Source organism: Cylas formicarius, unplaced genomic scaffold, assembly GCF_029955315.1.
Source record: "Cylas formicarius isolate icCylForm1 unplaced genomic scaffold, icCylForm1.1 PGA_scaffold_5__7_contigs__length_24384050, whole genome shotgun sequence".
In the NCBI taxonomy this organism is placed as follows: domain Eukaryota; kingdom Metazoa; phylum Arthropoda; class Insecta; order Coleoptera; family Brentidae; genus Cylas; species Cylas formicarius.
Window position 1 is genome coordinate 14,291,556 of NW_026844341.1, and position 13,544 is coordinate 14,305,099.

A 13,544-nucleotide genomic window follows, 5' to 3' on the forward strand; every position below is an offset into this window, starting at 1 on the left:
TTTTACATACAGCCGCAAAAAGTATATTTAAATTTATTGGAAGCCATGGAGATTAACAAAATGAGCCATTCAAATGTATTGCTTAACGATCAATTGTACTTAAATACCTCTCCTTTATTGAACTTAAATTCTCACAACACCATTAATTAAGGTTTTATGGTCATTTTTCGGTATATGTAGTAGCAAGTAGTTTGTAAATATTACATTTGATAAAGACACGGTGTTCTCGAAACAATTGTCATGTCAAAATATATAATTTCGTGAAAATCTGAACTTTTAGTTCTTATTTATTTTGATTTTTATTATATAAATTTTGTCTTCATATACACGATTCTCTTGCAGCACATATTCAAATCACACTTTCTTTTTGGTACGTTACTCTCCTACTAATGGTAAATGATTTTCAAATTTCTGAAGTGTCGACACTACTAACATTAAAAATACCTACCTGGCATTTTATCGGTTTATTGCTCGGTTTGTTGAGGGCGAGTGGCCTTCCGCTTATGATAGGTCAGGCGAGTCATGACCATTTATTGTGTGCTATACCAAATGGGTACCCTGCGATCTATGCGCCGCTTGTCGGCAATAAGCGATAGATGTCAAGTGGATTCGGCGACTTATCTCCCGCAACTTTTCCATAGTTTGCCGCAATTTCGATGTAAGTGTGTCATATTTAAAATTACAGTTGCAACGAGATAAGGCGCGATTTATTGGTTTCAAATCAGTCTTTGTCTGATATACCGGGAAAAACTGCGTACTTGATGAGTGTTGATGTTGATTAGGCGTCGCCATTAGGGGGCCTAATAGCACGTCTGGGTACTTAAAAATAGTCGTGAAGATTGATAGCATTTTTCATGCCACCTTACATCAGTATTTTCATTATTCTTTTGGTCCTCATGAATTTTTCGATTCAGCACAATCATATCAGTCATTTGCAAGTGACAGTATTTCAAATTACTCTCAGTAACAAAGTGATACTATGTTAAATTACGGTAGTAGTGCTCGTCAGTATCACTGACAGTATTTTGAAATACTATTGAAGATCGTTTTAAAATCATATCGAGTAATATCATGATAGTCTATAGATATAAGAGTATTACAATTAACTCAGGTCTAATAATAATTAAGTTAAATTAATAATTGAATACTGTTTAAGTGTTCTTAATTTTTGCCACGTATCGGTCTTGTTAAATTTTGAAAAAAACAAATTACCTGCTTTAGTTGGTAGGCGTTCTTAGAAAATTTTTCAAAGAGACTTCCACAGGCTACGGACAAGAACTGATTTTTCAGTCCCACAAAGTTGATACGATACATTTACCACAGTGTTCCTAAATTGAAAAGCGATTGTTGGTTTCACTGATGTTGAGGATAGTTTTTCAAATTTTTGAATGAGGTTCTGTATAGAAGATAAACTTAGATATTCAACTTTGTCAAGGATCATATTTCAAGATGTAGAACCTTATTGATTTGGTGTATTTCTTTACCGTTAGGATGAACTAGATTTACGAAGAATTTTGTATGCAGATAAGGTTTTGATGCAATGGGATATTTTAAGAAAATTAAGAATTATGTTATGGTTTTTTTATAACGTAACAAAAAAGTGAGAGTACAGTGTAATCTTAATATTAATCTTAATCTTCTTAATTTTTCAAAGAAACGTCCATACCTTACTGTAATACTATCTTTCGCCAATTATTCTGTTGGGTTCTTGAGAGCCAAACCCAAAACTGGTTAGCATTCTACATTGTACATGCTTATATACTATTTCAGGGGGTCGGAGCTGAAGGAGGGGCACCAACTTCATCTCGGATGACTGATTCCCATATTGAGGTGCAGTTAAGATTGTTTAATTAGTTTTGGTTAGTATTTCTATAGATTCTAGGATTTTTGTTGGTAGAAGAATTGATTACAAGAAAGAATTTTTGTTTTATCGAATAAAATTTGGTGCCGGTTTCGTGAGTTCGGGATTCGTAGTAAACTCAAAATATTAGGACAGCAATTTTTAATAATTTAAAAAATTTCATTTATAATTACCTCCTCAATTTCACACATTCTGGTAAGGTTTTAATGAATAAGAGCACAACTAAAATGCAACAAACTATATTCAAACTAAAAAGTTACAAAGCTAAATAAAAATTAATACTTCAAGTATTGGAAAAATAAAAATGGAATCATGTTTGAGGGGCCCCGGACTACTCCTCCCCTTCCTCTTGTGCGTTCAAGATTGCCTTAAAACTGAACGGCTCGAAGGCGTACCCCAAACCGCTATAAAACTTGGACATGAACTCGACCCAGTGCAGACGGAGGGTGTGCAAGAACGCTGACAGTCCCTCCATCAGCACCAAAATTGCTATCGTGAACAATGCCCACACGCCGAAGAATATGTAGACGTAGACGCAACCGACAAAACCTTCCGCCTTCAATCCCATCTGCAGCACCATGTTCCACAACACCTCGGACAGCTCTGAAAAAGGACAGAGCTCGTTTGCATGTGGCTAACTACTGTTGCTAATTTGGCGAAACTAAGTACTACTACTAAATTCAAACTTTTTATGTGGATAATGAAATTCCTTCCTACAATTTTTGGAAAATAGTTTTTAAATTTTTCAGTATATTTAAATATAAATTTTTGAGAATGAAAACACCACTTGGCAAATACGGATATCTCTATAAAAAAACAGGGTATCAAAAAGTAGCTAAAATTAAAATAGCTAAATTAGTTAGCATCCGCTAATATTAAAACAGCTAAAATTAAAAAATACAGGTAACTAATATCTGCAATATCTGTTTATTTATTGAATCTAGTTGACCTCAGGATTTCTCAATAAATTGAAAACTTGAAACGTGCTCGTCTTTTCAACAGACAATACTCATATGTTTTAATAGCTGGATTTGACAAACAAAAAGAATTAATTTTTCATTGGTTTTATCTCTTGATATTTTTCTGGTATTGGGTTCTCGATAATGCTTGTATTTTTTATGCAGAGCCTCTTGAGCATCCTCAGAGAGCTGCCCAATGCCTCAAAGCAAATAATATCAACACCCTGTATAGGGACAGGTATACAAAACTAAATATAAAGTCTTACAAACAGTTTTGCAGTCTCCAAGGTGTCATTTATAAACTGATCAAGTCAACATGATATTCAATAAATAAAGCTTGAAAAATGATGAAAAAACGTAAAAACGTCTGGTTTAGGCCAGCCCCAACAAACCTGCGAGAGGTCTTTTCGCCACTGGCCCCATTCCCTTGTTTAACATCAGTCAAAAGATATAGTTGTGAATTAATTTTGTAATTAATATTTTTTTTTCAAATGCAATTTTTTCTTCATTCGTCTTCCGAACTTTCTAAAAACACAGTATAATAGATGCAGAACGCATTCGAAATAAGAGCCTCAAAGCAAGTGAGTAACTAAATTTTATCTTAGGCGGTTCAAGCGCCATTTTCACTTTCTTTAAAGTTTTTGCACTACTAAGTGTTATTTTATTTATTATTTCCGAACCACGTAGCCTTTGTAAGTATCTGTAAATAACCTACCAAGATTGTCCAAGTATTTGTATTTTTTGACAATAAATGCTACATAATAATAATAAACCTCCGTTGCCAAAGACGGCATTTGAAAATTATTTTGTTTTTCAACACATCGGTGAAGTTCTCTGGCAATAAAGTTTTTACAACCATAAAGAATATTTGCCTGAAACTCTATTGACGTTATCATGGCATTTTTTCCACCTAGGAAGAACATTTGTTGAAGATTGTTTGACTTCATTTGCAGTACATTTTTTAGATTCATCTGACAAATTTTTAATTTGAATTTTTGTATAAACAAACAAAAAAGCTTTCACAATATAAGGGACTTGTGGATTTTTTGGAATGAATTATGATGGAATTCTTCACTACAGGCTAAGAAGGCCCATGACTTGTGCCTTCAATTTTTACAAACTGTCTTATTTGCTGCTTTTTCCGTCCACCCGGCTATTCCTATTCTTGCTATGTCCATTTGCACCATCGCTTTCCATCCTGTCCTTGGCCTTTCTTGCCTTTTCTTTTACACAATTGAGGTCGTGAGAGTTGCTTTTGGGTTTCTTTCACTACTCATTCTTTGCGTATGACCTAACCATCCCAATAGCTGTGTTTCTGCACTATTTCAGGTTCATTCCTTGAACATCTTGGTTGGTAGTAGCAAGTAAATGTTTCTCAAAAATTGAGTCCTCGACATGTAAGTCGATGTTACTCTATTTAGTTCAGAAATAGGTTTTTCCGGATAAAATTAAAATGGCGATAGAACCCTGCAAAACTTTTTCGCTCTAGACTCAAGAGTTTGAGAATTTGTTGAAAAAAATGTCAACTATGCCAATATCAATTAATGTTTGAAATATTTAAATATGTGTAGATATGTTAATCATACCCGAGTTTTTTAAACAGTTTATTATTGAAAATGGGCACCTGACTTCCGCAACGTTTTGCATTATAGATATGGCGACAAAACAGCAGTCGAATCCTAAAACTCTCATCACTCATATTGCTTATCAATTCATTTCAGTTAGTGAAGGGGCAGTCAATAGAACACATCGAAAGCACTAAATCTCTCAGTCTATACATAGATCAGAAATTGGATGGGGATAGACATATGAACCACATCTGTTTCTTTTCTGCCCTTCAACATAAGGGAAACTTGTGTCCTCCGACATTTTTATGACGTAAGGCAGTATTAAGTGGAGAAGCTATTTAAAACACACACAAAATTAAACACACAAAAAAATAGTTCTATCTGGGAAGTACAAAAATATTAACAAACCAAAACAGCTGTTTGGGATTTATGTTTGATGTTCTGCACCAAAAGTCCAGAGCGCTCGGGATACAGTTTAAACTGTATTAACTCCAAACTCAAGTGACTCCGCTTCAGCACTATTTTCATTAGCCGAGCCCAGTGTGTTCATTGTTTTTGTTACGCATATTGTTACGGGACAAAACAACATATTGGAGAAAGTGCGTTGCTCAAAAATGATACTTACGCGCGTGCGCTAACGACAGAGCCCACAACCGAAGGTACGATGCCGTGTGTGAGATGGTGCTGAGCACGTATTCGATGGTGTGGATCGCTTGGTGGACCCAAATTTCGCTCATAGGCTCCTCCTCCTCGTGATGGGTCGACTCGTGGTGAGCCGCCGGTGTCGCGTTAATGACTGCTGTAGTAGCGTCCGAACCATTCTCTGGAGTTACCTGAGTGACCTCGTTCATCTCCATGCCTTGGTTGATGTCGCCATTACTTTTTCCCTTTAATATACAGAGTGTTTTCCAATTGAATATTAATAAATAAGGGAGCGATTTTTGGGTCCATTTTATAAATAAAACTTCATATGAAATAATGAAATAAAAATTATTAATTACTTAAAAATCTCCAGTTATTTCTAAAGAAATTTAATTTAATTTGAAATGGAAACATCACCAGCTTTTAAATTTATTTCTTGGCGTCTTATTAATTTGGTATTTCAAATATCCGGGAGACGTTGTTTTCAAAAAGGATGGTCGAGTTTACTAGTCATGAGTTGGCAGATCTGCTTTTTATGTATGCTTTGGTTAATGGCAGTGCGCCGGAAGCTAGGCGATTATATCAGGAGCGCTTTCCTGATAGACTCATACCAGATAGGCAAACATTTTGAAATTTATATACGAAGCTGACAGAAACAGGTACTTTAAGAACCCCATAAATTAACAAATGAGTCCAAAGTGTTACCTCCCAGAGATTTTCTCTTGCGTGTTCATTTTTTGTCAGTGGTTTTTAGACAAAATTGTGCATTACCCTTTGCTTGATCAAGGAATACTATTTACAGAAATGCAAATTTCCACAATAACCATATTTAGGTAGATGAAAACCCCCACGCAGTTGTAGAATTTACAGTTTTCGGTTGTTGGACTGGAATTGTTGGAAATTACTTAATTGGATCCTTTTTCCTGCCAGTTAAATGGCCATAATCATCGCTGGTTTTTAGAAGATGTTTTGTCAATATTGCTAGAAGAAGTACCATATTTAATTAGAAACAGAATGTGGTTCATGTATGACAGGGCGCCTGCTCACTTTAGTGTTGCAGTAAGAGAATAATATATATTAAAAAAAGTATATGTTATTTTTGAAAACTTTATCATTTTGCATCTCAAAAGTTAAGACGTTTAGGACATATGTTCTTATGGAGTTTTCCTTTTAAAATCTTCCCGATCTCCCCAAGACGCATACACTTACGTTCACCAATTGCTCGGACTTTCCGTTCTTCCTTGTGCATTTAATGTACAGCGGTTTGCCCAGCAACATCCATGGGATGCATATCAGGGCACCGAACAGCAAAACCATCTGGACCGTGCCTTGGCTCTCGAACATGTATTGGTCGCAAGAAGGGTCTACGACCGTCTCCTTGAACAGCATCATATTGATGAAGTATATGAGCACGGAAGGAGCGCACGACGACCCGTGTTTGGTGTCTATTCCGTCGTAGGTGCCGGAATACATCGCCCATTTCATGAACATCATCACCACCATCCACAAGAACAGGAAGATCAGGAGTAGCACTTGCGGAAGGAATTCGAGCACTATGCTCGAGTACTTCCGGAAATGGCTGAAACGGAATCGTTCTCAGGGCCAAAAAGGAGACAATGTTGCCGCATACTCACACGAAGTTGAAGGTGCTCACTACCACTCCGAATATCATGTGGGTGACACCGAATATGATGGACAGCTTCATTTTGAACGAGTTCAGGAAGATGATTTTGTTTTTGGAGACCTGCGATAAAACATCAGTAAAAATTTATTATAGCATTCCTGATACATTTACTGAGAAAATAAAAAAATCTTCACTTCACGTGAATCATTGCAACAGAAATTTGAAAAAATGCTGGATTTACTAGAAGTAGAAGTGCGCCCGATATAAAAATATTTTAAAGATTTAAAAGTACAATATAAAGAAATTGTGAAAATTCATCAACAAATTGCATTTTGAATTTACGCGCATCTAGAGGAAAAGAAATATCCACTTTTTACTGTAGCTCGAGAGAAGGTTGGGTGCTAAACGCTTTGCTACTTCCAACAAAAAACATCAGATTGTTTATTAGACTACCATCAAGACTTGACAAGTAAACATTTTGAAAATTGGGTAGAAATTCTCTTCTTCCAAATTATCTTAACAGGTGGCGTTGTGACATTATGATAATGCTGGTTATCACAGCAATTTAGCTAAAAAATGCCAACGATCAACCGCAAAAAGATATTTTGCAAGAGTTCCTTAGTTACCAAGACCCTCATTTTGAAATTACTCATACAAAAACAATAACTAACTGTATTTTTAGGAACCAAATCAAGAAATCTTCCGAAACTAACCAAAGCTAACTCAAACTAATCAAAACGATTCGAAAGCTCCATGCTTAATCTACATGGGATAACCAAAGGAAAACAAATCAGACATTCATGCTGAAGCAACAAGGGAAAACTAACCAAATTTTTCAAGCTAATGCTACATGGGAAAACAAACCAAACATCTGACTAACAAAACATCCACGCTATTGCTACAAGGGAAAACGAACTAAACATCTAACCAAAACATCCACTCTTAAGCTACAAGGGAAAAGAAACCAAATAAACTAAATACCGAATTACCGGAAACATCCACTTTTATGATAGATACATTTTCCAAAGGAAATTTACATATATAAAACTAGTTTGAAGAATGAAGAAACTTCCAAAACTAACCGAAACTACATAAAACGAACCGAAAGATTCATGCTTTGTAGCTTGTAGCCTTTACAAGAGATAACCAACAGAAACTGATCAGACATTCACGCTGAAGAAACAAGGTAAAACTAACCAAAAGTGCCACGCTAAAGCTACAAGAGAAAACAAACGAAATATGGAATTAACCAAAACATCCACGCTAACAAAAACTAACGCTAAAGGTTCAAAGGAAAACTAATCAAAAGTTCCATGTTAACTAAACCCCTAAGCAACCCAAACATACACCCGAAAGCTGCAAAAGAAAACTAAAAAAAAAGGTTCCACGCTAAAGCTTCATAAAAAAACTAACTAAACATCTAACTAATCCAAACATGTATGCTAAAGCTACAATGAAGGTACCGGTCGGTACTCGCTCACCTGCCACGCCGGATCGACCCCGATAAAGTACGGGGTACCCCAGAAGTTATCCCTCGGGGTAAACTGAACCTCCGCCCCCTCGTGGCCGTGGTCGTCGCTGAAGTTGGCCCCCAAAGCGGTGACGTTGACCTTCCAGCTGGTCCCGAAGATGTTCATCGACTTGGAAAATATGTCGTTGTACACGAATCCCGTGTAGAAGGAAAATATCCCCATCAGCAGGATGATGTACCTGCCGCCGAAGAAGATCGAATATATCTCGCTCTTGTTCTTCTGCGCGGCGATCTTTTTCTCGTTAAGCACCAAGTACAGTCCGTAAAAAGTCATCAGCAGGGCGTGGCCGCAGTCTCCGAACATGGTAGCGAAAAGGAATGGGAATGTTATAATGGTGTACAGGGCGGGGTTACATTCCCTGTACGATGCCACGCCGTAGGCATCGATGAGGTTCTGGAATCCTCTGGTGAACTTGTTGGTCCTGTTGAAGGTCGGCGGGGGTTCGTTGGTATCGATGATGTTGAGAAACGACGGTATGGAACTGCCGCAGGCGCTCTACTTACAATTTTATGTAAGGAATATATTAACCACAACACCAGTGACTTACCGAGCCGTCCGCCAACGCTTTCTGCACGTTGGGTATATCGTCGCAAGGAACCCAGCATTCCCCGATAAAGCATTTCTTGGTGACGTCCATGTTGAACAGATTCAACGTGTGGTATATGGCTTTCATTTTCCAAACCATGACGCTCCAGTTTTGTAACTCCTTGGCCACGTTTACCAACACCCTTTGCCTATGGTCTTCGGTCTGGTTCAGCACCATGGTGAGGTCTTCGAGGCGAGTGCGGACGCCCTGTAGCATCTCGACACGTTCCTGCTGGGTGCTGGGGCAGGGGTAGAGGGAGGCGTGGAAGCCCGCGCATACTTTTTTGATTCGAGATTTGAGCTGCTCGCCTTGGAAGAACGCCACGAAAACCGTTTTGTAATACTCGTTGCCCTGGAAAAGCACAGTGGATAAAAAAATATGAACTTTCTGAATCCAGTTCGCTGCCTACTCTAATATATAAATTAACATATAAGTAGGTAAGGAGTAGACCTCATTATATATTGTCTGAAACAGCTAATGAAATTCGACTTGAACTAGCAAAAATCCTGAAAATGTTCAAACCTCCTAAACCCAATATTCCAAAGCCAGACACATTGCTCTAAAATCTCTAAAATTCAAAATCACGACATCGTAATTCGAAAAGCATATAAAAGAAATGCTAGGGTGGTCATGAACACAGTTGACTACCAGGAAAAAAATCAAGATATTTATAGACGGATCCTATCGTCAACTTAAAAAAGATCCTACGTCATCTAGGGAACACACCCTTAAATCTGTTATTAAGGTTTCTTCTTTATCAGAATCCGTGAAAAAGCCTGTCACCCCTCATGGCTCTAAAATTGATCGTCTCTACGAACTCCCAAACCGCCGGACTACCCCCTCGACCTATTATCAACAGTACTGGCCACCCAACATATTATCTAACAAAATATCTGGCTGCAATATTAAAACCCTTTGCAGGGAAAACTGATAGTCTCATACTTAATTTCTTTAATTTCATTGAAAAATTAAAAACCACTACATTAGATCCAAACGATATTGTGGTTGGTTTGGACGTAACACTAACAAAATAATGGCAACAAGATGAAGACTTTGCGGAAAGTAGTAAGTGAGAGGGTAAATAGAAACAGTATTAGAAAAGACGCCATTGAGTTTAGAGACTGCGGTTCAGTCGTCAAAGATAACAATGAAATAGCTGAGACTCTTTGTATGTTTCTTTCCTCGATTGTTGCTAGTCAGTTGAATAAACATTTTGATGGAGCTCTGTCCAATTCTTCTACCACAGGGAGAACTTTCGACGAGGTTGCCATTTATCTGATTCAAAATGTAAAACTGTATAGGCGGGCATAATTGCTAAACTTCTTAACTTATCTGTATAGGCTGGAGAGTTTTCCTATTTTAAATTAATCTTAAGTTTTTCATAAGAAAGATGACCCAATGTCACCCAAAAACTATAGGCCCATTTCTCTCTTGAGTATTATATCCAAAATTTAAGAAAAAGCCATAGCCTTTCGCATAAATCAGTTTTTAACTAAAAATAAAGAGAGAATGGAGCACGTGTTGGCGCTTTTCTTTGACTCGACGCATGCAATTGTTCAAACAATCAGTATGCCCGGCAAAATTGGGGACTGGAGTGCGTCATGTCGTAATGGCCGAAAACGAATATTGTTTATTCGTTTGAGTATGACGTCGACACTGCAGTGCAACAGAGAAGTAGTTTGGTCCACTCTTATTTTTCATTTTTAAACGATATGCCGTTGCATGTGTCTACTAACCAAAAGGCTAGCTTGGCCGTTCGATAATTTACAAATTGGTGCTTTAGAAAATAGGTTGATGCTGAAAAACTCTAAGACCATGTGTGTCTATTTTCATAGTCCTTCTACAACGGAAATTAATAATTTCGCAATAAACATAGATCAGTTTTGTTACCCGAAAAGACCGTGAAGTTTTTGGGAGTCATTCAAAATAGCAATTTAAACTTTGTTCATCACGTTGAGACAGTTTATCAGAAAACTTTAAACTTTAAACTTCAAATATGATCTTGATGAACAAAGGTCTTTTAAGTGCTTATTATGTACTATATTATTCAGCTATAAGCTACAACATAATGGCATAATAGCATATGGCGTATCTACTGAAAGTCATCGCGTTTTTATCTCGAAATAGAGAATCATTAAATTAATAATTAGTTTGGATGCTCTATAATTCAATGTTTAAAAAGTCTGAACGCCTAACACTTATTAGCATTTACTTATTGAAGATACTGTGTTATGTATATGAGCGTAGATATTTATATCATAGAGTAGAAGACATTTGAGAGGATATGCAATGATTAGAAAATAGAGAACAATTAAAATTGAATGCATACTATAAAAAAATTATTTGAATATGCAGAACGTCTTGTTTTAAATATATTACCTCCAATCTTGCGAAAGACTACCGATCTTTAAAAGAAAATTTAAAGCGATTCTGATAACAGAGGCATTTTATGACCTAAACAAATTTAAAGAGCCGCCAAGCATTTCACATACAAACTGTTAAAATTATGTATCTGTGTTTATTTTATAACTTGACTTGTCAATTCTATGGATCAATAAAACATAATTATACGAGGGCAGCGCCAAAATTTCCCTTCCTGAATATGAAAGAAACAAAGTAGAGTAACAATTTCTTATTATTTTTCAATATAACCCTCCGTAACTTCAATACACTTATTAGATCTCTTTATTAACAACTCAACCCCTTTAAAAAAATATTCTTTTGGTTTGTCTGCAAAACAGCCTCTTTTAATTCAACATCGTCGTTAAACCGCCTTCCACGTAAGTCCTTTTTCAAATATCCAAACAAATAATAGTCGCTGGGGCCATATCTGGACTATAGGGAGGATGATGTATCTGTTGCAATCCACACTCTAAAATGGCAGCTTGTGCAACACCAGCAGTATGGACAGGTGCATTATCGCGTAAAAGACGCACGCCTCTGGTCAGTTTTCCTCGACGTTTTACACCTATGCAGTCTCGCAATTTATGTTGCGTAATATTTACCATTGACAGTGGTATTGGTTTCTTTAAAATCTATCAAAATAATTACTTCACAATGCCAAAAGATCGTGGCCATCACCTTTTTTTTTGACTGGCAGTCTCTGAATTTTCTTTTAGGTGCGACGCCCCTCCATTGATTCTTTTTTTGATAGAGGGTCATAATAGAGAACCATATTTTCATCTTTCCCTCACAATAGTTTCTATCACAGGCTTCGGTTCCGACCTACAGAGTTCCAAAAAAAGACCGCACACACTCGACACGGCGTTGTTTTTGAATAGCCGAAAGGTTTTTAGGAACCCATCTTGCACTAACCTTAGGCATACCTAAATGATCATGCAGGATTCGACGAACACTTGTATCAGAAAGCTTAGTAATTTCTGAGATTTCTTTAACCTTTAAACGTCGATCATTCAATACCATCTCTTCCACAATCGCAACAATATCTTCCGTTATGACCTCCACTGGCAGACCATTTGTTGAATCATCTTCAAGGGACTCCTGCCCCATTCGAAAACGTTTTGCCCATTCTTTCACTACAGAACAAGAAGTAGAACTTTGGCCGTACACACCATCCAGCCCTTCTTTAATAATTTCAGGTGCTAATCCTTCTTTTGTTAAAAACTTTATAACTGCTCTATACTCAATTTGCGTTATTTGCGACATTTTTTCGGACACGTCTTGTTTAAAATGCTGTCAATAAAAAACTATTTGACGCGAGACTTCAACTTTTTTTTTCACAGCCTACTAAGATATATGTTTAAAAGAAGACTGGCGCTGCATCTATGTCAGGCCGGGAAACCTCGTAATTGTTATTATCATTATCTATGATCTCTATTTAGTAAAGTCCCTATTCCTGAACTTCTCAACACTATTTCAGATATATTAAAATTTGTCATCTTGCCTGGAACATATTTTTCTTGTAACGGTCAAATTTATAAACCAACAAAATCATAAATGTATGGCAGCTTTTAAGAAGAAGGAGAGCTTTCCTCGTATAACCAAAATGCTGGAAGCCCTTTTATTATTTGCCCTTACGGTCAAGAACCCCTCGGGAATTATAAATTAGTAATAATTTCCCATTCTTAGATCTTCTTAACAATAGAAAATCAGACCTAACTTTGGTTCATTCTGTTTATAGAAAAACTACCACACACAGACAGATATGCATTGTCACTTCACCATCCGGCCCTAAAATTATCTTGTTTGCAGAGCCGTAAAAATATCTCAACTGGAGTTACTGAACCAAAAATTGAAACACCTTACATCTGCTCTTCTCTCTAATAACTTTCAAAATACACTTCAACACAATCTAAGTAAACCCACAATTCCCACTGTTGTTTGGGAATACGTAGCAACCAAACAATCTTAACCGCGATTCGTGCTACTCCTTTAGCTTCGCCTCCCTTAAACGACATATAAGTAGGTACAGAGTAAAATGCTATCCGGTTTCAGTGAAGCTCTGAAGAAGCCAAGAGCATGACTGGCAAAACATCAGGAAGTTTGATTTACAAACACCAGAGACAGAAGGAATCCAGAAGATTTGTAAGTAGTAAGAAGTAGCCTGTGGAAGTTTCTTTGAAAAGTTAATGGTCTATACCGTTGAGGGATCCTCCAGTGGCTTCTCGATTTCGGCTTGTCGTAGGAACACGTTCCCTCTGGAGATTCTCCACAGCATTCTCTCGAAGCCGGGCACGCGTTCCCGTTGGATGACACCGGCCACAAATCCCAATCTACCTAAAAGAGGTCAATTGTCAAATTAGGGATCCTTG

General features: G+C 37.1%; 1 protein-coding gene across 2 annotated transcripts in view; it reads right to left on the minus strand.

Annotated features, from left to right (window-relative positions):
- Positions 1–2,175: 2,175 nt before the first annotated feature.
- Positions 2,176–13,544, minus strand: part of LOC132701678 (V-type proton ATPase 116 kDa subunit a 1) — an 87,978-nt gene continuing 76,609 nt past the window's right edge. Inside the window, exons 5-11 of one of the 2 annotated variants that reach the window (XM_060669787.1) lie at positions 13,373–13,509; positions 8,734–9,123; positions 8,136–8,681; positions 6,665–6,774; positions 6,240–6,609; positions 5,014–5,275; positions 2,176–2,464 (exon numbers count right to left, since the gene is read on the minus strand). In XM_060669787.1, the coding sequence (XP_060525770.1) occupies positions 2,193–2,464; positions 5,014–5,275; positions 6,240–6,609; positions 6,665–6,774; positions 8,136–8,681; positions 8,734–9,123; positions 13,373–13,509 (2,087 nt within the window). In that variant the 3' untranslated portion in view covers positions 2,176–2,192. The remainder of the gene's footprint in view (positions 2,465–5,013; positions 5,276–6,239; positions 6,610–6,664; positions 6,775–8,135; positions 8,682–8,733; positions 9,124–13,372; positions 13,510–13,544) is intronic. The other variant, XM_060669788.1, reaches the window with a different exon arrangement.